Source organism: Rhinolophus sinicus, chromosome 17 (genome assembly GCF_057876585.1).
Source record: "Rhinolophus sinicus isolate RSI-liver-muscle chromosome 17, RSI-T2T, whole genome shotgun sequence".
NCBI classification, from domain to species: domain Eukaryota; kingdom Metazoa; phylum Chordata; class Mammalia; order Chiroptera; family Rhinolophidae; genus Rhinolophus; species Rhinolophus sinicus.
Window position 1 is genome coordinate 64,529,753 of NC_142517.1, and position 25,884 is coordinate 64,555,636.

General features: G+C 41.0%; 1 protein-coding gene across 4 annotated transcripts in view; it reads right to left on the bottom strand.

The window, feature by feature from the left end:
* The window catches only part of UPK1B (uroplakin 1B), a 29,365-nt gene extending 11,904 nt beyond the window's left edge, over nucleotides 1–17,461 (bottom strand). The window contains exons 1-5 of one of the 4 annotated variants that reach the window (XM_019729693.3): nucleotides 17,303–17,460; nucleotides 5,273–5,360; nucleotides 4,027–4,227; nucleotides 1,401–1,475; nucleotides 594–716 (exon numbers count right to left, since the gene is read on the bottom strand). In XM_019729693.3, coding sequence (XP_019585252.1) covers nucleotides 594–716; nucleotides 1,401–1,475; nucleotides 4,027–4,227; nucleotides 5,273–5,341 — 468 coding nt within the window. In that variant the 5' untranslated portion in view covers nucleotides 5,342–5,360; nucleotides 17,303–17,460. Of the gene's footprint in view, nucleotides 1–593; nucleotides 717–1,400; nucleotides 1,476–4,026; nucleotides 4,228–5,272; nucleotides 5,361–9,736; nucleotides 9,866–17,302 lie in introns of those variants that run through there. The other 3 variants (XM_088794605.1, XM_074331569.2, XM_074331568.2) reach the window with 3 other exon arrangements.
* Nucleotides 17,462–25,884: the final 8,423 nt, after the last annotated feature.

Sequence of the window (25,884 nt, forward strand, 5' to 3'; positions counted from 1 at the left end):
TAGCTAATATCCACTCTGGATAGAACGGAGGATAGAGGATAAAGCAAAATTCATATTGCTTTTCTTCCTTTTCATAAATCCTGCTGGAATTTTTTTTAAAAGAAATTAAAACTACAAGCATCTCTCAACTTTTAGAATAAACATATCCAAGCACACTTGATGATAAATCAACCATCTTTAAAGCATTTCCTATTTTGCCACTGGATTGTGGACGATACCTTACCAAAGAAAATAATCATCCTGTATTTTGACCTGAGCATGTTGGGGAAAGATGGTTATGTTTGACCCAAGCTTATTTCAAACTGGGCTTTAAAACTTTGGTAAGTGGGTTTTTGAAATGTGTGAGCATTCTCATTTTCATTTGAAGAGCTTAGTTCTTGCTAACAGAGTGGAAAAATATAGATTTAGGGGTCCCATTGAGTCATGGGTACAACTCCTTTCCCCTGCTGGTAAATAAGAGCAGTAGATGAACTTGCCTATGTTCATCTTAGAGGCTGTGGTCCCCACCCTTTGTGTTCTGTCCCAATCATACATATACTTCTGGATACTAGTTTAGGTACAAAATGTCGTCTCCCCATGAACACAGATGTTACCTGGAGCATGAACCTGTCCCAGGTTTTGGTGACTCCATTGTTTTTCCATTGGTCATCATTGTTTGGAGGGCTATTGTTTTGGTACCTCTCCAGCATCTGCTTCAGGAATAGGTTGGGTGTGAACTATGAAGGGAGGAGGCAACACAAGAGGGAGTGTTAGCACACTAACACCCAAGGAGGAAAAAATGATTTGCTCGGCCCATTGCTGGGGGCACTGATCAAGCTCCTGGAGTAAAACTGTGCTCAGAGGCACTGAGTAGGGAAGCAGTCAGTGGCTGTGAGGCTGCTCTGTGTGGCTGAAGTCCCTGTGTAGGGAGAAATCCCCATTTTCAAAGAAATCCCAGTGAGACCAGGGTGGATAGGCACTGTAGGGTGGCTTTGGCTGGGGATTGGAGGAAAGGAGAAAAATGCTGACTTGAGAGGAGATCTTGGATATGTGGACTATTGACCATCCTACTGGGGGCCAATGGCCGTGGCAGAGTGGTGAAGGGCATAGGGGAGACAAGCTTGGGCCCCAGGAGTCACGCTGCCTGGACTTGGGATTCTTCCCTTTCACTTACCAGCTGTGTAACCTTGGACATGTTACTGTACCTTCTTAAGTCTCATTTTTTTCATCTATAAAATAATAGTAGTGATAATACTTATTTTGTAGGGTTATTGTGAGTGAAATTACATATTTTTTTATGAATGTGCTTATTAGAGAGCATGGTGTGGAGTAAGAACTTAATACAGGTCACATATTATCGTCTGATGATAATGATGATTGTCACAATCATTTTGCTCTGTGCTTTTTGAGATTGTACTCACAAAGTCTCGCTGTGTCGCTGCTGTGATACAAGATGCCACTTCAAAGCCGTATACAATAAACATCAGAATGAAATACTGGAAGGGAAATAGATTTTTTTTTTTTAAAAAAAGAGTTACATTTGCCTCCAAAGAAAGACTTTTTTTAAACAAATAATTTTTATATATTTTTTCAGTATATTCATATAAATATAATCATCCAATCATTTTCATAGTTATTCAACAAACCCTCACTGATCAGCTGCTTGGAGCAAGACTTGGTGCCAGCTGCTAATCAGCTCAATTCTCTCCTTTTCCCCAGAGAATTGATGCCCATTGAATACAGAGCTTTCTCAGTCCAGTATCCTGCATTTCTATTTTAACTAAGAAAAACAAGTACAAGAGAATAAACTGTTTGTGCACACACGATGCCCTCATACCACATTGTCCCTATTTATGGTTGGAAAATATCTGAACAAAAAATGACCCCTGAATCTGGGACAAGGACTTTGTAAGAGTTCTGTCTGTGCTTTCCTCAGCTTTGCACACACGAGGGCAGACAATTAAGTTCGCAAACTCATTCTAGAAAAAGTCCTACATACCTCATTGCTGAATATCACTACGGTCACCTTCCAAGTACTCCCCTTGGGAAGCTATGCACTGACTCCAGTGCCTAGTCCACCCTTCAAAACAATTTTGGACTCTTTCTGGAATGGCCGTCAGAGCTGTCATTGTATTACCCTTGATGTCCTTAATGTCATTAAAATGTCTTCCTTTCAATATTTCCTTTATCTCCAGGTAAAGAAAGAAGTCATTGGGGACCAGATCAGGTGAGTAGGGAGGATGTTCCAATACAGTTATTTGTTTACTGGCTAAACACTCCCTCACAGATAGTGCCTTGTGAGGTGGTGCGTTGTCGTGATGCAAGAGCCATGAATTGTTGGTGAAAAGTTTAGGTCCTTTTCAGCTAACTTTTTCACTCAGCCTTTTCAGCACTTCCAAATAGTAAACTTGATTAACTGTTTGTCTAGTTGGTACAAATTCATAATGAACAATCCCTCTGGTATCAAAAAAAAGGTTAGCAACATCGTTGCAACAAGTTCGTGAACTTAATTTTCAGACCTTGTATGCTTTTGGTCCTTGTGTTCTTCTGGGGAAGGAGCACTGTGGTCAGTGTTGGTGGGGGTGGGGTGCAGGGAAAACTATTCTTCCTCCCTGGGCAGGGGAGGCTCTGTTGCCCCAACAACTTGTCCCAGAGAACAACTTTGGCTGGAGAGTAAAGAGCAGAAGTACCTTCAGAGGCCTCATAGCATTTCCCCACCTGTATTAGCTGCTGCCTTGCTCTTTTTCAAGGGGTTGGCCATCTCCCCTTCAGAGCCTTAGAACCCCCTTAGAGATACTCCAGAAAGGAGGCACGGGATGCAGGTGTTTTCTCCATCAGCCCGTTGGAGGGTGTCCTGCTCCTCTTTTTGGTGCATGGTAAAGAATGTTCGCTCCCAGCTGATCTTCTGGCTGCATCAGGCACACATGACTGGCCCAAACTGAGACTGAGATGCAGCGGAAGCTTGTCTCTAGGGACATCTGCCCTTCCTCTCCCTTTCCCTGCATTCTTTTCCCCACCCTCCAAGAGTGGGTGCTTTTGCCCTGGAACTAACTGATACTAAGGAACCAGAGAATGTAAATGGTCTACATTCCCTGGGTGCCAGGACAATGTCAGATCACAGGAAAAGTGAACTAACAAGCACTGGTTAGTTGCTGGACTGGTTCCATAAAGGTGGAACTCGGGTTTTGCAGCATTTGGTCGGTGGAGAATTATTTCAGGGAGGGGCGGGGGGCTGGTCCCCATCACAGTGTGAGAAACTGCTGTCTCGAACCCTGGGGCAGAGAGTAGATGACTCGACTTAATACCGAGGTTTCTTAGTTCTGACGATTTTTGCAAAATATCTCAAATTTACTCCTTCTGCAAAGGCAGGGTACAACCTTCCTGTCTGTGGTTTGGGGCCAAACTGTCTCTGTGGGTGCACAGAATTAGAGCCTCCACAGGCAGGTGGGAGCTGAGGCTGTAGTCTACAGCATGCATCAAGCTTCTTGAGGGTCCCTGAAAAGCAGTGTGAATGTATAATATGGGGAGTGTAGGCCATCACACAAAGTCATCAGCCTTGAGCTCGAAAATGTCTAAAAAGGTCATGCTTTCCCTTAATAATGCATGCATGTTTTGTATTTCATATCCTGATATATCAAAATCTGATTAATACTTTAAACTATTCATTGTCAAGAGAAAAAAAATCTAATTATAAAGTTCTCACTCTGTCTCTCCTTTGGCCTAAGTAGCTCCTGGCTGTACCAGTTCTAGTTGGATGCATGAAGATACCAGTTAGAGAAACACAGATCTGAAAAATATTCAACAGGGTCACCTTCAGGTGTCTTCCCTTTGGGTTCTTTTCACTGGAATCTTCTGGACTTGCAAGAGCAGAGGGCATCCTTGCCCTCACTTGGACAAGCTTCACTGCAGGGAGCGTCTCCTCCTCCTTCTCCCATGACACTCTGTGTTCCCCTTTCCCCACTAAAGGTCAAGGCATTGTGCTCAGGGAAGAAGAAACAATCCATCAAAATTGGTCCAGGAGACAACTGTAGAGCTTTATGGTCTTACCGCCAGAAGAAGTTTCCTGCTGGACCTCATGATGCCTACAATGCCTAGAACTGACAGGCAGAAGAGGCAGATGCCGACAAACATGCCGATCCAGGCAGCTCCGTAGATGTCGTCATTGTCCGTGGCTTCCAGCAGCGGGTAGAGGCTGTGCTGGTCAGACACAAAGAAGATGCACTCTGCGGTCAGCGCGATGCCACACATCTGGGGGCAAAGGGACTTCTGTCAGACTGGCGGCCAGTAGACCAGTGTTGAGAAAAGGGTGGAGAAGTGGGGGTGCGTGAGTAAGAGAGACTAACTCTGTTTGCTGCATAGGCTTTAAGCAACTGACTCAAACTCTTCTCTTCCAGGAAATCAAACAGCTGCTTCCATCCTACTCATTGGTGGCATGCCTCTGTCCGCATGTCGTTCTGTCTTTTTGCTATTTGGGAAAAACCAACTTTCAGACAATCTATAAAGTTCTTGGGGCATGAACCACTCAAACAACATCTTCTTGTATGATGATAATCTCCCACCCCCCATTCCCAGTGCCCATCACCCAAATTCCTGGATCGTAATATTGGAACTGGTCCTGGTCATATTTATTAGTGCCAGAGAACCACTGCAGGTTCTAAGTGGAAGGAACCTTGGTCATTATCTTTTACATGCCCTGTACTTTATAGATGAGGGGTCTTGGCCCTTAAAGGCAAAGACCTGTCCAGAGTCACACAGAGTCAGAAGCGAGGCCGGACCAAGGGCAGGGATCCTGAGTCCTCAGAGCTCTCCCATCACACCGTGTCCCAACCTCCCACCCCAGCTTGGCCTCTGAGCTCCTCTCACATCCTGGTACTGGCCTCTGTATGACGAGAACAAGAAGACACAAACATCTGCCCTCAACAATCTTCATAGCAGAGCCCCATGGAAATCAAACCAAGGTGAAATAGGAAAAAACATCAGAGCGTGTGTGTGGTGGGAGTGTTTGGACACTGACTGTGGTTGACATGGCTCCTCTTAGGTTCTTGTGTTTTAAACTTGGGAAGGAAATATCTATTTTTTTAACCATGGTCTTTTAATATATTATGTAGTTATATATGATTATTTATGTAGTTAGATTCTAGCTAGCATATTTTAGCAACACAGTTCTTAAAATGAAGAAAAGATGTAGGGAGCCAGTGGTTATATCATTATTTTCCTTTAAACTCTCACTTTTGGTTGATAAAATCATGATTACAGGAAGAGCAAGATTGCCTGAAAAATACTCATTACTTACACCAACAATGACATTTCCAAAAATCAGCAGGCCCTGGAAGCAACGAACAGTGGCGTCATCTTTGGCCATCTCCAGGATTTGCCACAAGCTGAAAACACAGTTGAAAACATTACAACTTAATAGGAGCAGGCAACACATACTGCGGCAAGTTCCATAACATGACTACGTCACACCATGGTGTTTTGCCTTCTCGTTCCAACACATCCAAACCAAAGTCATAAGATCATTTAGCAGTGGAGGAAATTTGGTTACTCAGCTCAGTAATCACTGTCATTTTAAAAAGAAGAAAAAAAAAAGTAAATTTGCCAGAGTCTGATCAAAAACTTTCAGGAGTTCTTTAAGACATGGAATATATAAACTGTCTACTTCTGAGTGATGAGTTGAGGTCCTGCAAGTCAGCAAGGGCAGACCTGTGGTGGTGACGACTGGGCAGGGCTGAAGCTCACCGAGGGTCCTTGGTATGCAACCCAAAGGGTAAACCCATGGTCAGAGTGGGCAGCGGGTTCCCAGAGGGATTATGGGCAGCTGTTAAAAACGATCATTCTCAGAATATTTTGTTATCTTCGAAAATAGTTGGCATTTGTTCTCTGGATCTATGAGTTTGTTTTGTTTGTTCAATTGTTTCGGTTTTTTTAGAATCCACATATGAGTGAAATCAGAGAACCAATTTTTGGTTGCCAGAGGGGAGGAGGCAGGGACAGAAAAGGGAAGGAGATTAAGAACTACAAACTTTCAGGTATAAAATAAATCATGGGGATGTAATGTACAGCACAGGGAATAGAGTTCATAACATTGTAATAACTATGTATGGTGACCAACGGTTACTAGACTTATTGTGGTGATCACTTTGCAAGGTATGTAAATGTGGAATCGCTATGTTGTACACCTGAAACTAATATAATGCTGTATGTCAATTATAATTAAAAATAAATTAGTGAAGTTGGGACCCCGAGTTCCCGACAGGTGGGAAGGGTGGAGGGAGGTGAGAAAAAAAAATAAATTAATGAAAGATAGTTAGCAAATAAAAAAGTACACTGTCATACAGAGAGCGAGTGGTAAAAAAGAGAGACTAACATTTAGTTCCTTCTGCGTGCCACTCCACTAGGTAGTACTTTACACACACACATCTAATTCTTATAACCCAATTAGGTAGAAAAAGGAAAACACTGAGGAAGCTTATTTTGCAAATAAGGAAACGAAAGCTTTAATTTAGGTAAATTAAGTTCTCTTGGGGAGGGGGGGGTCATACAACCAGGAAGTGGAAGAGCTAGGCTGGAGATTTGGGTCTGTGTGACTCAAGGCCAAGCTCCACCCCCAGCCAACACTGGCTGCCAGAAGTTACTTACAATGTTTAGTGCTCTGTATGTAAGCCCACTGAAAAGTAGCGGGCTTCTCCCTCCCTGAGCACCCTGTGGAATGAACACGAGGGTAAGTGTTTGGGTCACTTTGTCTTTTGCACTTGAGTCACCTTGAGAAAAGCCATCCACTCCTCTCAGTGTTTAATTAATAATTAATTAATCACTTCATGCATTCATGCTCTAAATCAAACTGTATTAAAGGATACAATTTGCATTTGAGGTATAAAAAGATATGCAAGGAGATTGTTATCATGTTTCTAAATAGTTCTAATACATCTAGGGGCTTCAGAAGAGGGAAGACGTAAGCCTTGCAGAATAGGCATGGTTTTGTTAAGTAGACTAGGGGTGGGTGGGTAGGGGAGGAAGGTGAGGTGGGTGACATTCCAGGTGAAGGGAAAGGAAAGTGAGGGACTAGAGCGCTGGAAGAGCCGGCAGCCCATGAGATAACAAACTAGCCCGTTTGGCTGTAGTCGGGATTTGTGTGGGGAGCAGTGGGAGGCAACCCTTCTGTCTGAGTCAGACCTTGCTAAACTTTAACTGCATTGTTACACTCTAATGTAAATATTAACAACCTTCCAAGTAATCTTAAACATCTCTAAACATTTTCCCTTTCCGATTCACTTCAGTAGCTGTGGGAATTGAAGGAGTTAAAATTTATAAGTGTTTTTGGCCCAGAATTAAGCACATAGTGGGTTCTCCTTCAAAGTTTGCTGAATGAATAGAAGAATCTGGGCCATTGTGACAAGATCTCTAAGGGTAGTTTCTGCTTAGAAATGCCATTCATTTCTTTCTGCTTGGCAATGTCATGTCATGCTTAGAAACGTCATTCATTCTTTCCAGAGATTATTATGCGCTAGACTGAGAGGAGCCCGAGTGTCCTGAATGAGTTAATGCACAAACTCCCCCAAGGGGAACCTTACTCGAGTAGCTGGGTCGGTCACATTGTAAAATCCCTGACTGGTATGCACAGACATTACTCCTGACCAGGTGGGTTACCATCTAAACTTGAAACACAAGTAAATAGACCGTGAAAGGTAGAAGTTCAGACAACACAAGTACAGAGAGTAAAGGGCAAAAATCTGGAGAGGTCAAATGCAGTACCATTATCGGGCACTACAGATGAGGCACCCATTGGTCAGGTAGCAGCCTATTTGGGGTGGTTCGTTGGGCCTAAAGAACACACGAAACACACTTTGTGCTTCCATGGAATTTAAAGTGTGACTACAACAACATGGATTCAATCAACGATGACCAGACATTATAGAATAAAGAGGGAGATAGGGCCTTGGAGAAAAGGAAGAAGGTAGGCAGGCCCCAAAAGAGGGGCTTTATTGGTCCAGAAAGGAGCTGAAGGGACCCTGAAAAGGGGCTTGGCCCCAGGGACCCAATTATGTCCCATAAAATACATATTTTCCCAAAGACAACCTTGCCACACAGAGTTTTAAAAAGCAGGGATAGACAAATGAGTATTCTGTGGGAGAACTGCAAGTCAGAATCAGGGTGGAAAAATGCAGACGAAAGTGGGAGAAAAGAAGGAAAGAGGCAGATAGAGTTTGAGCAAAAAGAAGAGTGAATGAAGAAATCTAGACAAGCATGTGGTAGAAAATGCCAGGAAGCAGCCTGGCTGTGGGTTGATATATGGATGGCAGGAGTAGATTGATGGACAAGATAGTCTGAAGTTGCTGACCACTAGGCCCCTGGCATCAGTGGCACATACTAACGTAGAAAGTCACTCCTGTCTTTCATCATCAAAATGATGATGGAAGCTGTCATTTAATGAGCACTTATGATGTTCTCAGCACATTGCTAGGCACTTATGTTCATCCTCTCAATAGACCTGAGAGATGGTATTTTGACCAAAATCATTATTCGCATCCTATTGCGGCTGTAACAAATTACCACAAACTTAGTGGCTTAAAACAACACAAATGAAAGTTATCCTCTTACAGGTTTGGAGGTCAGAAGTGTGAAATGGGTCTAACGGGGTTAAAATCAAGGTGTCAGCAGAGCTGCCTCTTCCTAGAGGATCTAGGGGAGACTCTGTTTTCTTGTCATTTTGCAGATGGAGACAAGGAGGCGTATAGAGATGAATTACTTTGCCCAAGGGCACACGGCTAGAAAATGCAAAAGCTAAGATTCTGACCCAGGTCTGCCTGGCTCCAGATCATTTACTTAACACTCTGCAGTTTATACAGTCATGCCTCATGTCTAATGCTTTCAGAAGAAAAAGAAACACCTGGCTCACTTCTTTGCCAACCCCTGGAGCAGAGACAGCAGACACGTTTTCCCTGCTCAGACGATCCTGTCTTTACAAAGGTCAGAATCACTGGGACTCCCTTCACTCGCTTTTCCAGGTTCTTGTCTCCTTAGCCCCTTGACACCACACTAACATTTGCACATTTCCCCCAAATCCAGTGCTGCACACACATGTTTTTCTTTTTTTCTTTTCTTTTTTTAATTTATTGGGGTGACAATTGTTAGTTAAATTACATAGATTTCAGGTGTACAATTCTGTATTACATTATCTAACATGTTTTTCTAGAAAACCTGTCTCGATGTATCCCAAACCTGCAGCTTCTCACCTACCCCTCGGGACTGAAACTTTTAGAAGTGAGAGGTGCGGATGTACAGATGAATGTGAGAGTCTGCATTTCATAGCCTCCCTTTGTCCACTTGTATTTAGACTACAGCGGTGTGTAGAGGACCTAAAACTTTTGTTGCAGCCTCCCAAAAAGTCACAAATGTCAAGAGGGATGGCAGTTAGGGAGCCAAGTGTAGGCTTCTGGTGGCTGGCTCACAGTGTGGTCTCGAGGCTGTGGTCCAATGGTGAGCACACTGGACCTGATGTCAGAATGCCAGGGTTCAAACCCCAGTCTGGCCTGTCCTTACTGTGTAATCCTGGGCAATGCCACTCAGTGTCTCCTTCTGCCTTTATAAAATGGGCGAAACCCAACTTGTTTGATGAGGTTGCTGTGATCACTAAGGTAAAAGATGCAGAAGTGTTTGGCAAACACCGAAATTGTTTACAAATATATGAAATTATGAATGATAACCAGGGGCATATTTAGGAAGAGTAGGATATTGGGTATGGTTTTGTTGTACGTACCAGTGACTCCTGGAGGCTTGAAGGGGAGTTCTAGGACACTGGTCCCGCAGCCAAGGGCTCCCAGGCTGAGGTGAAGCAGCCCCTTCCAACTTCTTCTCCCCGCCCAGGGGTTGCTCTGTTGGAGAGGCCTGGAGGCCTTGCCCATGCGTGCCTTTTATTTTCCATGGGAGGATTCATGGGGGAAAATTTTTGGTTGCGGGGGAGAGGAACAAAAGCTTCCCACTTATGCTTGGGCTGTGGCCAGAGTCAGGTACCAGGCAGCGCGTCCAGAGGGGAGGGCCCTTCTGTGCATTCCACCAGCATTCCTGAACAGTGAACACCTACCGCTGGGCCTCAACCCTCTGGCTTTGGCCAGCTCTGGGGCCTCTGCTCCAGACTGCGAGCTGACGTGGAGATTACTTAGGCAGGACTCTGTTCTGATCCCCTTGTGCCTTCTTTCCTCCCACATCAACCTATGCAGGCCATCTGCACTTTACTGCAAGAGTCTCCAAAGAAGAAGGTACTGGGACCCTGTTTCATTTGCCTCTCTAGGTCCAAGGTGGCACAATGTTTGACACATAATAGGCGCTCAAATAATTATTTCGCTAAATAAAAGGGCAGATAAAATAAAATTTAAAAAGTGTATATTTCAGTGAATGAATGAATATGAATGAATTATTTGCCTAGACCTTTATTGCAGAACAGGTTCGAGAGTATGGTGAACTAGAAAGAACATGGGCTTTGGACAGACCTGGGTTTGCATCTTAGCTTTATCATGTAGCAGTTTTGTGACCTCAGGTAGTTACTTAGTTCTGTTGAGCTTTATCTCTAAGTCAGTATTGTAATGCTTAACTTAAAGGGTTACTGTGAAAATGAAATGAGACTATATGTGAAGTTCTAACACAATATTAGTTACCCGACCAATATTAATTTTCTTAACTTTTGCCTCAGTTACTTGAGGCAAACAGGCCAGAGCTAATAGACTAGTTAATGGTGAAGGCACCTAAAACTAGTGATTTAATTCTCTTTTAAAACATAGCCACATTTTCAAAGGAAATATGATTTCAATATGGAACTCCAATATATAAAAACAGATAAATTTTGACTGAAATAAGAGAAGGGAGTCTGGGCCTCACAGAGCTTCCCTTTATTAGCTCCAAACTTCCTAACCATATGGCTAACCCCACAGTGGTTAGAAACCACTAATCTAAAATTAACAGTAAAGAAACCTGTAGGCAAATTACTGAGCTCAGAAGGCAGTGACCCAAGAAGTTTAGAAGATACTCAAGAGTAAAGTTGGAAAACCCTGGTTGAAATGTGTAAATTGATATTACGTAGTTTCTACATCAAAGAGATCCCCATTCAGTGGAAAACTTGTAGGAAAGTCCCCTGGAAAACTGAGGCAGGTGAGCTTACTTCCATAATAGACAAGCTGGAGGAATCACTTGCATTCCTGGTACCCTTAGAGGAAAGGCAATGTGATTTCTATGAAAGAAAACCATCAGGTCTGGCGAATCTTTTAAGGCTACTATATATGTCTGTGCATAAGGGCAGACTAATGAACTTATACTGGTTAAAAAAGAAGAAAACTTGGACAAAGTTCTACACCAACGGCTATTTAAAAACAAGCAAACATTATGAATTTGTTGACCTTTCCAGAGAGGACAGGCATGGAGAAAGGACAAAAGAGAAGGACAAATGAGCCCTTCTCTACACAGAGAATAGAAACTGGTGTTCTCTGGAGCCTGTAGTAGTTGTGCCTTAGAAGTTAATAACTTCTTGAGTTTTTTCTCTGCCTGCCTGGTAAGGAAGCATGGAAAATGCCTGATAAGGAAGTATTGAAATGAAGACTGTGATTGTTAATTTTATACATTAATTTGACTAGGGTATGGTGCCCAGTTGTTTGGTCAAATACCAGTTTGGATATTGCTGTGAAGATATATTTTTCAGATGTGATTAACGTTTAAATTGGTAGACTTTGATTAAAGCAGATTACTCCCCATAAAGTGGGTGGATGTCATCCAATCAAAAGTCAAAAGGCTTAAGAGCAAAGACTAAGGTTTCCTGAAAAAGGAGCAATTCTGCCTCAAGATTGCAACATAGACACCCTGTCTGAGTTTGCAGTCTGCAGATTTCAGACTCAAGACTGCAACATCAACTTCATACCTGAATTTTCCGGCTGCTGGCCTGTTCTACAGATTTTGCCAGCCCCCAACAAGCATGCAAGCCGATTCCTTGAAGTAAATGATCATTTCTTGACGTTTCCTAAGACCATTTTATTCTTTCCTTCCAATTCCCACCACCAGTCCCTAATTCAGATGAATTCAATAGATTCTATTTTCATTGCACACAGTGCTTTCAGAGCGAACTTCTCAACTAGAGTTTCTCAAATGAGCCTACAGAGCACAGATGTTCCACCTACTGGGGCGACATGTTTTGATGCCAGAATTGAGTAATTGCAATCATTTCCTAATTTGAAGAAAAAATAATGATCAATATTTGTCATTTTAAGCATTTTTCTCTCACAAATGTTTCTTAAGTGTTGTGTGCTTGCTACCACCTCTCAAGCTAGAATCTAGTTTGTAGTATGAATCTAGGCCAAAATGATCTACTTAATTATTTTAAATTTAACATATCAACACTTTGTGGTGTTCTGCAGAGATAAAAATGCCTTCTAAGTACCAGCCGCTTAATCAGTCTTAAGATCCTCTTATCTTAAAACACAGCTCTCATTTTGTATCCCTCCCCTGCTTAAACACCTATAAAAGCTCCCTATAGCCTCCATTCAAAGGAAAGCCCTAGATAGCACTCGCTGCCCCAAGCTCTGCCACAGACTCCTTCTGACTTCCTATTGCCAGATGACTCCAATTGTCCAACCATTCTCTCTTGCTGATCAACTTCTTCAAATACAGATTTCTCTTGTTCTACTGTGCTGCAGTGAAATTTGAAAACTTTTGGGCTTTTCAGCTCTTGGAGACAGTATTTGTCCAGACCCCACCATTTCATTCTCCTTCTAGCCTGTGGAAGAGAGTTTGGATAACCTAAGAGACAAAGCACAAGCTCCTTAGCTTGTATTCAAGACAGTACCAACCAGGTTTCAAATGCCCTGCTGCTTATCTTTCTCTGCTCCCCTGAGAGTCTTGGTCATGTGACCAGGTTGTGCTCAGGTTGCCTTTCCTTTTGGGATCCCCTCTCTCCTTTCTCCCTATTGAAGTCTTTATCATCTTCTGAAGCTCAGCTGAAACCTTTTCTTTCCCCAACTACCCCTGCTCAGAATTATCCTTTCTTTCCTCTGTCCCTCTTTCGGCCCTAAGCAAACAGCTCTTCAAGGGAGCTCAAATCACTTCCTGTTTGGTGGTTATGTGTGTGTGGCTTTTCTTTCCTACTACCCTCTTCCATGGCAATCCAGCCTGGTGTTTTGTTACCTCTTTTCTTTACCCAAGTTTGTCTAATGAGTTATTCTGAACCCACAAAGGAATAGGTTGCTGTACATTTAAAAAAAAAAAAAGTCAATTTGACAAATAATTTCACTAAAGAAGCAAAATTATACTTTCAAGTTAACTGGTGAGCACACCTAGAAATCAATGACTACACTCTTGGTAGTTTTCGTCTTCCGAGAAATGTATGTGATTAGGGAGAAATTAAAGTGTCATTTATTCTCGTGCCATTGTTGGCCATGTGCCCATTCATATCATGATAGACGATCAGCTCTGACAGACCGGGAATTTAGAGGCTTGGTAGTCAGCCCCCTCATTGTTCAGATGAGGAAACTAAAGCTCCAAGAAGGGCAGTGACTGTCTCAAGACCATCGATGTGTCATTGCAGAGTCAAAATTTGAGTTCTGATCTCCTGATTCTTAAGCCAGCCTTATGTTGAATTTGTTGCTAATCATTTTTTCTTTTTAAGGTAGGGGGATACTACCTCCCTTTATATTTCTTTAAAGTTAAGAGAAACTCCCAGCGCCCTGCTCTTGAGCCTGCCCTTTCCCCTTACAAGTTCAGCCACAAGGGGAGTCACATAACAAAGCTGGCAAGGAGAGAGCCTTCTCTCGCCCTCCATTCAAAATTTTCTTCACTCTTCACCCTAATTGACAAAATCTCACAACTAGAGAATCACTCTATACTGTTTCTGATTAGAATTCAGATACTACATGTAAAAGAGGCACATTGAGTGTCATGAGCCATCAATGTCAATGCCTCATTGTAAAGGATGTAATTAGATCCCATCCTCATATTTCCAAAGGGAGAGGAATTCCTCCATGAGAAGGAAAGAGAACCAAGGAGAAGATAGAACCTAAAATGGCAAACCTCCTTCCTAATTCATGATTTGGGGCTTGGGCGATCTCTGGATAGAGACTGACTCTTGATAGTTGGATGTATCTTCCTTTCTTCCCCTGCTTTTGGGACCCCAAATATGGGGTCTACTGAAAATTTCTTGTGTGATTTCAAAGTAGCACTTCCCTCATATGTATTAGATTTTTTTTTTTTTTTTTTTTTTTTTTTTTTTTTTTTTAAACTGGCAGGGCTAGAAAGAATACAAATAGAATGGGGGACGTTTTAAAAAGTGGTATTGGTAGAGGGCAGAGTAGCAGCTATCCACTCGGGAACGATATTGACCCTGACTGAAAGAGGGCAGCTCACCTCAAAATGTTTTCCACAGAAGGAACAACACCTGTGAGCCCCACCCTGGCACCACGATAATTTCCTCGAATTGCTCAACATCCTGGGAGTTCTTTTGCTCTGAGGAGTGGAGATATTTTAAAAGGCTAGAGTTTTATTTCTTTTTTTTTCTTGTGCCTTCATTCTTATAAATATTATTCATATTCATAGTGTTGATGTTTCCAGACACATTGAGTAGGTCTGAAAACCATTGACTGCTCACTAAACAAATCAATTTTCAAAGCAGAAGAACAAGAAGTGAAACTCACCCAACAAGCATGAGATCATTTTTTTCAAGTTCGTTACCTCTTTTCCTCACCCAAGTTTGTTAGAGCAAATAACACAAACCACACCTCAAACTCTAGCTCATGTTAGAGAAATGTGGATTAACAAAAGAAAATGGAAGGAGAAATAGGAGAGGAAGAAACAAGGAACACAATATGCTGTTGCTTTAACCCTGACCCTGAAACCCAGAACAAGAGTAGATAATTGTGTGACTTAAGAGGTTGAGAATAACGATGGGTGTGGAGGTTTTCCAATCAGGACAATTGCTATTCTACTTAAATTTAGGGTAGGATGAGTCTCTGGGAATGATAAAAAGAGGAACTTTTTCCCATGGACATGTTACCCACAGATCACAGCACCCACTAGTTTGTCTTGCTTTAAAGCTCTAAACCTGCTCTAACTAAAATGGTAACTAGTAGCTACATGTAGCTATTTAAATCCAAATTACTTCCATTAAATACAAATTCCGTTCTTTAGTTATGCTAGCTACATCTCAAGTGCTCAACAGCCACATGTGGTTAGTGGCTATTGTATAGAACATTTCCATCCTCACAGAACTTTCTATGGGATAGCACTGCTCTAGACTTCTTCTTCTTTTTTTTTAAAAAATTAGTTTCAGGTGTACAAAACAATGCAACAGTTAGACATTTATCATTTATATCCCTCACACAATGATAATCCTCTTCCCCCAATGTACTACCCCTCTGACATCACACACAGCCATTGCATTTCCACTGTCTCTATTCCTAATGCTGTATTCCACTTCTTGTTTCTTGTAACCATACATATATACATACATATAGATATAGATATATATACATATTGTAGTTGACATTCATTATTGTTCAGCTTCATCTGCAGGTGTACAGTGCAGTGATCAGGCAGATGGACCTAGAGAACATTATGCTAAGTGAAATAAGTCAGACCAAGAAAGACAAATACCATTTGATCTCACGTATATGTGGAATCTAAAGAAAAGAACAAATGAAGGAACTAATCAGAAACAGTCTCAGAGATATAGAGGAAAAACAGAGGTGCTAGATGGGAGGGGTGGTGGGGATAAGGTGGAAGGTGAGGGGATTAGAAAGCACAATGGGTAACCACAAGATTGCCACGGGGATAGAAAGTCAATTTGGGGAATGTAATCAATGACGTAGATGCTCTAGACTTCTGATGCTAGCTGTGATGATCTCGGAGTCATTCACCCATTTGAAATCAAGGGCTAAGATGAGCAATGGCTCAGGCCCTCTCAGCTAAGTGAGGACCTAAGGCATGGGCCATGCCAGGGGGATGTCCAGCCCCAAGGCAGCAATACTACAGAGAGTCCTTGGAGGATGTGAGGTCAGGGTACCTCCTCATGAATTTGGTCTCTGCCCCAGTTAGGGAACAGTAGCCCTTCAGGGATGTGGCAGCCTGCACGGCCATGAGGTCCAGATTCCAGCCACAGGGTATAGCATATTCTAGAGCTGATCGGTGTTTGCTCTGGGTAAGAAGGTAAGAGGCGAGATCAAAAAAGAAATTCTGAGATTTCAGTTTTGTTTTTCTTGACTAAGATGGTGTCTAAGGTCCCCTTTGCATCTAAAAGTCTATGATTCTTTCCAGGTAGTTAAAAAAAAGAGGTGAGTTGATTTTTAAGCCTATTGTAGCAGAAAGCAAAAAAAAAAAGAAAATTTTCTCCTCATAGAGAAGAGTTAATCAAAAGAAAAACCATTTCTTTACAAAGTTTGAAAACTATGTAACTAAAGTTACATATGTATCTGAAATATGTATATATATATATAATCTAAGTGAGTGCTTTCGTCTAGTCAGGAAAGAAATGGTCAATAAACATTGTCTTTGATTAAAAATGACATTAAAATTAATGAAAATGCAAAAATCATAAAAATATTTAAAGCTAGTTATAGCTGGGGTTTTAAACTTATAAACATAAAATAATACCAGCATTACTCGAAACTTAATTTGTGTTATGTGCAGAAATGTTAGAACAAAAGCTGTACTTTGGACCTGCAGCTCTTGGTGGATAAACCAATTGGTGAAGAATAAAAATAAATTATGTAACAATAACGATGTATAGGTAAAGCTAATTTGTTGACTTATTTTAAGTGAGACATTTATTAAGTAGAACTGTTTGCAGAGAAGAACCCTGAGTAAATTGCCTCATAAATCCCTTTATGAGTTGGCAGGACGAAATGATTTCTGACCAGGAGACCAGAAAACTTTCTTTCTGCTAGGCTGAGACAGATTATTAGGAAAGAACATGACCGGTTTCCTTAAAATTTCTTTTGCTTTTCTGACTTCACAAGGAAACTAGGGGTCCACAAAGGTAATCTGAGATTTAATCCTGAGATACAGGTTTTCCCAGGGTTCTTGGATTTTTCTTGGTCTTCCTGTGAGGAAATTTGAGGTAGAAATCAGGATGGATGAGTAATACTCTCAGCAGAATTTTCATCTCAGTTCTGAGAACTGGATAATATCAAAGGGTTGAAGAACGCAATTTGTACAAAGTAAAAGAGAACAGAACAATCACAATGTCCTAAATTACAAAAAAACGGCAGGAAATTAACTTCTTCCCCTTTTCCTGTCAGACTGCTCACTCCCCTCCCTAGAAAGTAACCCAAACTCAGAGTGAAATGAGTCTACTCACGGAGCCTGCTCTTTCTCCTCCTGGTGCTGTGGTGGCCCACTCTGCAAGCCGAGCTAGCCTGCAATGCTTTTCTACCCTTCGGGAATTCTGTGAACTTTCAGGACCAGGGAAGGGGGGGGTCTGTGATTGGGAGGAGGCATCTCACATGGGCTGGGCCTGATGCTGTCTGAGCCTGCCTCCGGAGGTCAGCAGTAACAGGAAGTTTTCTGTCAGTGACCCTCTGCTGCTTTGGAATGTGTGATTCTGACAGATGGAAACACCTTGACATACAGGGCTCAGTTCATCACTCCTCTGGATTCCTCCTTGATCTGGGCTTTCCTTGAACACACTCTCAGGGCTTTTGCTTTTATTTTGGTTGGATTTGCTTTTATGAGTGTGGTTGTGATCCTTTATTCTGCTTTTGTGCATTTAAAAGGCCTGTCTATTGTTCTGACTGTAAATAGTCATGCTGGTTCATGTTTATCTGTTCAACATCATGTCTGATTTCAGTTTTCATAACTTGCGTATGCTACCTTTATGGGCATAGTCATTACCCAAGTAATGCTCACACTGAGGGGGTCCATAGATGAATAATAAGGGGCAAGAGATCTGGAAACAGATTGGGAGAAATTCAGTCATAGTGACAGGCCTCAAGTAATAATTATTTCTCTCCTCCTCTCGCCCCCCTGCCCTTCTCTCTTCTCCCCTCTCCTTCCACTTTCTTTCCTGCCTTTTTCTGGAGCCATCGCGTGTCATACAGAGCACCAACACTATTTCAACAAAAAAAGCCACATTTCTTTCAATGGCTACGTAACATCTCCTGGTAGACATGCACCGGTTTATTTTGCCTGGTTTTAGTGATGGGTAATGGCAGTAATGTTAACATTCACTGGGTGCTTTCATCAACAGACTCAGAACTCTCATGGGTGAGGACCATCTTTGTAACAGGTTAGGTTTTTCAGGACATCAATTCTGAAACAGAGTTTAGCGTGCAGTATATTTACTAGGGATTAAACACCCATTGAAGGGAGATGGAAGAAATAGGCTTGGGCAGAGAGAGAAGTTGAGCTGCCTTGCAGGTGGGACAGCCTTGGGTAGCACCCCTTCCCCCAGCTCCAGGAAACATCGGAGGATGGCCTGCCACAGTTGTTCCGCATCAGCCCCCTGTGATCAGTCCTCAGATGTGGGTCGCCCTGGAAAGTGGCTTTCTGTGGCAGACACAATCCCTGAAGGGTCTGACAGTGGAGGCTGGAGCTGCCAGTACTCCCAGCAGCTGGGCAGCACGTCCCCCCTTGAGGTGCCTGCATGGCCATCTCTGTGTCCATCACACTCCTTGTGCCCCCTTAGCTCTCCAGGGCCTGCTTAGGTCCAGCATGATAATTCACACAATGCAATTCTATGCAATTGTGATGAAAAAAAGAGGCCACCAAAAAATGTTTAATGACACGAAAATATGTTCATTTATTCGACAAGTATTTATTGAGAAATTATGATTACCAAGTACTCTTCTAAGTGCTAAAAGTGAAAAAAGGTTACAAAATAGTTTGGACAATTTGACACACTTTATTTTTTTAAAAGTGTATATATGAGTTAGAAAGAATGTAAAGTAAGTATTAACAGGGTTATAGCTGGATAATGCGGTGTGAAAGACTTTTTTTTGAGTCCACATGTTTACAAAGCATCTATATTACAATTATAAAAAAGGAACATGTAAGTTATTAAAAACATGTGCTGTTCTGGAAATCTTTGTGATAAAGTAGCAAGAAAGCAAACAAGGGCATGTCTTCATTTATATCTTAGGCATTTATGTTCTATTACTAGGATTCTGTGGGGAAAATAAACATGAATCTTTTCATAATAGATAATGTGAACACAAAACCCATAAAAAGAAACAAGAGACTAGGTAAGAAAAAGAATAATAATTTTCAGACAATAACTGCAACTTACTAGATGAGGAATTTCAGGTCCTTAATGCACAAGTCTGATTTATTTTTCCAGTAACTGTTTTATGACCATGTTCTGCTAATCTTTCCTTTTTTCTTAACCACATCTTAACCCAATCCCAAAGCTTATCAGTGAATTCTCATTACTAAGAATTTCAGTTCAGTTAGAAAGACTTAGATATTTTCTTCCTAACACTATAATTTAGCCTTGAGACTCCAGTGGTTTGGGAGCCTGGGGGAGGTCGGAAGGGATCTTTTCCCCAATAATCCCCCTCCCAATTCTCTGGATACACTCTTCTGAGAGTGAAGCAATGTTATCTCAGGTGACTGGCCCAGGAGAGGCTGCTGTCCCTTCCTCTTGGTCTTCTCCACCACCTACCATCGGGCTCACTGCCAGCAGCCTCACCCAACCCTAGTCAACTCTCCTAAGCAACATAGGGTGTTCTTCATTGGTTTGCAGCCAGTTTGCATCCTCCAAAATCATCTACACTCCAGGATCCAAGTTCTCAAGGTGGGATCCATCTTCAGTATGTTTCAGGAACTTGGCAGTGGAGGGAGGTAGACTTGTTCCCTCTCTGGCTGGCCCTATCAGTGCACCATCACCCCCCAGTGCTTTTCCTTTTCTGTGGTCATTCCAAGGCAATTTAACAAGCCTGGCAATGAGTGTGATTTCTAACCAGGCTCCAAGATGTTGGTCCTATACACATCCTCAAACTTTCCAACTCTTATGGGACTTTTCTCTCTCATCTCTGGAACAAGAAACCCCTGGAATGTTTCTATTCACAAACACTGCACTCCCTACACAGACCCCTCACTTAAAATCCACTTTTTTTTGGTGGGAGAGGAAGGGAGTTGTAGTGTCAATTAGGTGGAAAAGAGACTGGCCCTATATGTAAGCTCTCTTAGAAATGTAGTTTACATAATCCAGTTTGCTCCCTGGTTTCAGGAAAAAAGACTTCTCAAACCATGATGTTGTACTTACTATTTAGTAAGTCCTGTATTTTCAGTACTTACTAAAAGTCTCAGGCATTGTCAAATTTACTTTTCACAGCAGCCCTGTGAAGCATATATTATTATCACTCCCCATTTTACAGATGAGGGAGCTGGAGGTTGAAGGGGTTAACTTGGCCAGGTCACAGAGCTATTTAGAGATAAAGACTCTGGCTGGTCTTTCCTTGCAGCCTGCCTGCACTCTTAACTATAGGCTACGCTGCTTGAGTATAGTTAAGACAATCAGTGTAGCTTTCTAAATGCTATTAAACCTCAGCTTCCATATTAAAAACAACTGAGCCAAACTTGAATACTATGCTCCTGAAGTGCTCAGGTCTGCCCAATTCTCTAGTGCCTCTGAAAATTGCTTTTTCTCCAGCAGGGCTTGTCTCTTTTTGCAAATTTTACTAAAATGTGTAAATTAAGGCTTTTTGACCTTTAATGGGTCCTCTCTCTTACTCAGCAATCTTTTTGCTCAACATTAATTAACATTCTCATATCCCCTTCAGTTCCTGTGGATGATAAATGCTTAACTTAGTTCATATTTTTTCGAACTAAGTTAAGCATTAGGATTACCACCATTGAAAGATGAAAGCAAGCCTAGCCCTCTCCCAGGAAAGGGAGTATTCATAGACACTTACAATTGGAAGGGCTTTAGCCTATTTCATTAACCATTTATGGTTATTATGCCTATAATATATGGAATTATTACATGAAATAACCATATTTCAAATAAAATAATCAGTTAGCCCAATTTTTCACCCAGTGACGAAAAGCCTATATATCATACAAGGCATGACAATTAAGTTCACAAACTCATCCTAGAAAAAGTGCTACATACCTCATTGATGAACATCACTATGGTCACCTTCGAAGTACTCCCCTTGGGAAGCTATGCACTGATGCCAGCCCCTAGTCCACCCTTCAAAGAAATTTTGGAACTCTTTTTCTGGAATGGCCATCAGAACCAATACCCTTGGTTGTATTACCCTTGATGTCCTGAATGACATCAAAATGTCTTCCTTTCAATGTTTCCTTTATCTTCAGGTAAAGAAAGAAGTCAGTGGAGGCCAGTTCAGGTGAGTAGGGAGGATGTTCCAATACAGTTATTTTGTTTACTGGCTAAAAACTCCCTCACAGACAGTGCTGTGTGAGCTGGTGCATTGTCGTGATGCAAGAGCCATGAACTGTTGGTGAAAAGTTCAGGTCATTTTTGTCTAACTTTTTCATGCAGCCTTTTCAGCACTTCCAAAGAGTAAACTTGGTTAACTGTTTGTCCAGTTGGTACAAATTCATAATGAATAATCCCTCTGATGTAAAAAAAGGTTAGCAACATCGTTTTGACTCTTGAGTTGGATTGATGGAACTTTTTCTTTTTCAGTCGTGGAGAATTGGCTGACTTCCATTGTATACTTGAGTGCTTTGTTTCAGGGTTGTATTGGTACACCCATGTTTCATCACCAGTGGTAACATGGCACAAAACATCGTCTTGCCTCTCCAAAGGCCTTGGCAAACTTCGACTCTCCTTTGCTTTTGTTCATCAGTGAGCTCCTTCGGGACCATTTTTACGTAGACGTTTCTCATGCCAAGATTTTCAGTTAAGATTTTCCTAACTGTTTCTCTATCTATATTTACTTGGTCTGCTATGCTTCTCACAATCAGCCGAAGATTTTGACACAGAATTCAGTGAAATTTTGCAGTGTTTTCATCAGTTCTGCTCCTTACTGGCCGCCCTGACCTCTCTTCATCACTGACGCATTCTCTCCCCTCAGAAAAATGTTTAATCCATTTGTACACTGCCGTTTCTTCATGGCATTATCCCCATAAACTTGGACTAACATGTCCCTGATTTCATTTTCACACTTGCCAAGTTTAACAAGAAATTTAATATTTGTTTGTTGCTCTAATTCAAACTCAGATATTCTCTCAACGGCACACAAAAACATGCAACAACAATAATGAACGGCACTCAGCAAGACACCGCCACACATTGACACAAACACAGCTGTGAGACACTGATATACCAAGATTATGAAACTTTACCGAGCTGTTTGTACAGTGCTGCCAATGTAGGCGCACGGTGGCAAGTTCACAAACTTATTTGTCAGTCCTCATATATCTTGGATGTCGAACATTAAGGGGCAAGTCTATGAATCTTGTGTTTATTGCAGAGATATTGTTGAGAAATGTCATGCCCAATCTTATATGTTGGGTGTAAGAGGTCCCAGTGGAAAACATGATGTCTGGTCTAAGTGTCTGGAACAATTATACTTTTCCTAATCAACCAGTTTGTTTTTATCTATTAGACACTATAAAACCTTCAACCAAATTCGATCTTGCCTCCATTCTTACCACTCCATTGAAACTGCTTGGCAAGTTACAAACAAGCTCTACGTTGCCAAATTCAGGGAACACGTCTTTATCTTCAGTTTATTCAGTCACTTGGCAGCAACTGATACAGCTGAGGACTCCATCCTTCTTATACTGCTTTCTTCTTCTGGCTTCCCTAATGCTACGAGCTCTTAGTGATTCTCCTGTTTTCTGGTAGTTCCTTCTCTCTTACTTCTCCCCTCTGCTGTCTCCTCCTTGGCCTGGCCGATTATGTTAGAAGACTCCATGGCTTAGATCCAGCACTCAATTCGGAATCGAGCCCTGAAGGTGCACTTCCATCAGGAGCCAGCCCACACTTTCTGGTTAGAAGTCCAAAAAGATAAAGCAACTCTGTCTGGATTCAAGGACATGCTGGTTTTAAAGTTTTTGGATTCATGTGGTCAAATTGTATTCCAGAGAAGTTGTAAGTGTCTATTTCTTATGACAGTGTAAGAAAGTGCCCATTTCTCTGCACTTTCAGCCAGGTTAGGGACCATCTTTAAACATTTTTGTCTATGAAAGATATTTAATTGGTATCTAATTTTTGTTTTAATGTATACTTCTTTGGTTATTCACATATTTTCCTCAATAAGTTTCCCATTCATTTTCTTGGCCCTCTTCTTTAATTGGGGGTATTAATGGTTTTTAAAATTGATTTGTAAGTACTTGTTACAGATGTAGGATATTGATCTGCCACGTTCATTACAACTATTCCTCTCAGTTAATCATTTGTCTTCTTCCTAACATTTTAAAAATATGTTTTTTCAATACATTTTTAAAATATAAAATACATTTCATGTCAATTGTATAAATATTTTCCTTAATGACTTCTGTCTTCAGCATAATGCTTAAAAAGGGCTTTCCAAGATTTCACATTTTCCTATTCTTTATTTCTTTAAGTCTTTCTCTTTCTGTAGTTAACTCTTTTAACGTATTCGTATATTGTTATATACGTATATGTGTGTTGTTTTATGATATGGGGTAGATCCAACTATATGCATCCAAATAATTAAACAATGACTAAAGTAACATGAATTGGATGCATGAAATTTCATTGCATGGATATGTCACAATTTATTTGATCAATCTGTGGTTGAACAATTTTGTGGTTGGACTATTATCCCACTTTTTTCTTGTTATACAAATTTATCACAAAGCTTCTCTTTAAAATTCTCCAGGTATAGTGGAAATATAATCTGTCTATAGGAATGATTCATTGTGGGGTAGTTTGGGTGATGACAAGGTGTGGCTCTTGTGGTAGGTGACTAAAATAGAATGTAAAGTTCGTTAGAAAGGAGTGGTCTTTTGTTACTCACAGCTCTCTCCTTTCCCCTGTAACTACCCACACTGACCTTGGAGCCGTTTGAGGCTCTGCCTGGAAAAACATCTTCTCCCTTCACTTAGCCACATTTGTGGGTTCTGAGGTGGTTTATCTGTTGTTGCTATCCCATCTGCTTTCTGTTTTCAGAAATCATAAAAATCACTGGTCTCTCTCCCTTCTGCTTTGAGTATTACAATGCATTTACTTCTTTTTGTAAATATTTACTGTATTTTTAATGGAGTTTGAGGACGACTGCTTTTTCTTAAGAAAAAAGAAAATTAAACCCAGAACTAGGCAAACAACTCAACTCTGCCTACTGGAATCCTATCTGTTCATAATAATGGGCCATATTTCTACTCTCTAATGTTAGCTTGTTGCAAATTCTGCGAACACCATAAGAAAAAACATAGTCTTTTGAGAACCTAATAAGGCACCAGGAGACTAATATTGTTTGCCCCTCATAAAAACATAAGTATCTCTGTCTGAGTTTTAGCCTTACAATGATATAAAGATTCAAGCATAGGTACACAGCCAACTGGAACCCGATTTTCACCTTTAGTGTTTGCTCCTGGCCTGGGACTACATCCTATCACTTAAGGACTAAAGAACTGAGTATAAGTACTTGTAGTTGATTGGTCTTCTATACTAGACAGCTCTTATAGTAGAGAGCCTGACTCACTGAAAGTGAGGCTTGATCTCCTTTGCCCCCTTCTCCTTTCACTCAAATGTTTAGACGGGATCACTGAACCATACCAAGCCCGTGCCTCTGGTCCACTGCCTCACTGTGAAAGGTCATAATGGTAATTGTGAAATGTATCACAGAAAGCCAATGAGAAGGGCTGAGGTAGCTGTTGTGGTCTGATATGAGGTGTTCTGCTTTAATACACATACGAGTATTAATGCTGTCTGATCTTAGGGCTGAAACCAGTGAACTAAATTCAGTACTTAATTTCAGTTGTTATTGATAACATCCAAGTTTTTAATCACTAATAATATTGTTGGCCTTTCAATCTCTGGGTTATTTTGTTCAACCCACTGATTAATTGTATTCTTATTCACGTCACTTAAAACTTTTCCCATAGGTTCCTTGCAAATTTATCAGCTTTCACCTAGTTTTGTCAGCTCCCAGTCAACACATAAGCCACCTATCCAAGTGGATAACATTTATTGAGTCTGACCACATGCACATTTTGTGGATAATTGAAAGAAATACTATATAAACTTTGAAGTTATAAGTAGGGAATTTATTTTGGTACAATTACTAGAAATAAAATTCAGGTATAAAAACAAGATTTGTGCATGATTATTCAAGCAGAAACTTAATTCATTATAATGCAAACACATAATCACACCAAGTCACCAATTAAATAATATAAAGAATCAAGTCTGCTTTAATGTCCAAATAGAAATTAAATGAAAGATTCAACTCACAAAAGTATAACAGTATCAGATGATCATCTCAGTTATGATTGCTGGGCAGATACTCTCATACCAGACAGATCTTATTAAGGCTTTTTGTTTTTAAATACCAGTTCAACTGGTTATACATGCCACATGATGTAGATACTATTCAGGGGATAAAGGTAATGAGAAAGTGATATTCTGCCTCTCCCACAGGTGTGTACAGAGTAGTATACTTGTTTGAATGTTGTAGTTTAAAAGTCAGAAGGGAGCTGTCCCTAGGAATAGACTAAATTACATCCGCTAGTGGCAGAACACTTGTATAACAGGCATGGTCAAAGAGGAAAATTGTAAACATATATTGGAGGTATGAAGAACCAAGAAAAGAGTTATTACAATGATGATCTTCCATTAAGAGAGAAAAAAAACTGTTGTTCAAATTATTTTCCACACATTTTCTGGTTGAAAATTTTATAAGCAGATTGGAGACATGATAGATTTAAATGCTTTAGGAGAATTGCATACAAATTGCTAATATTCTTTTCTCGATCCTCTTTGGGATTTGTGAACTTGTCATT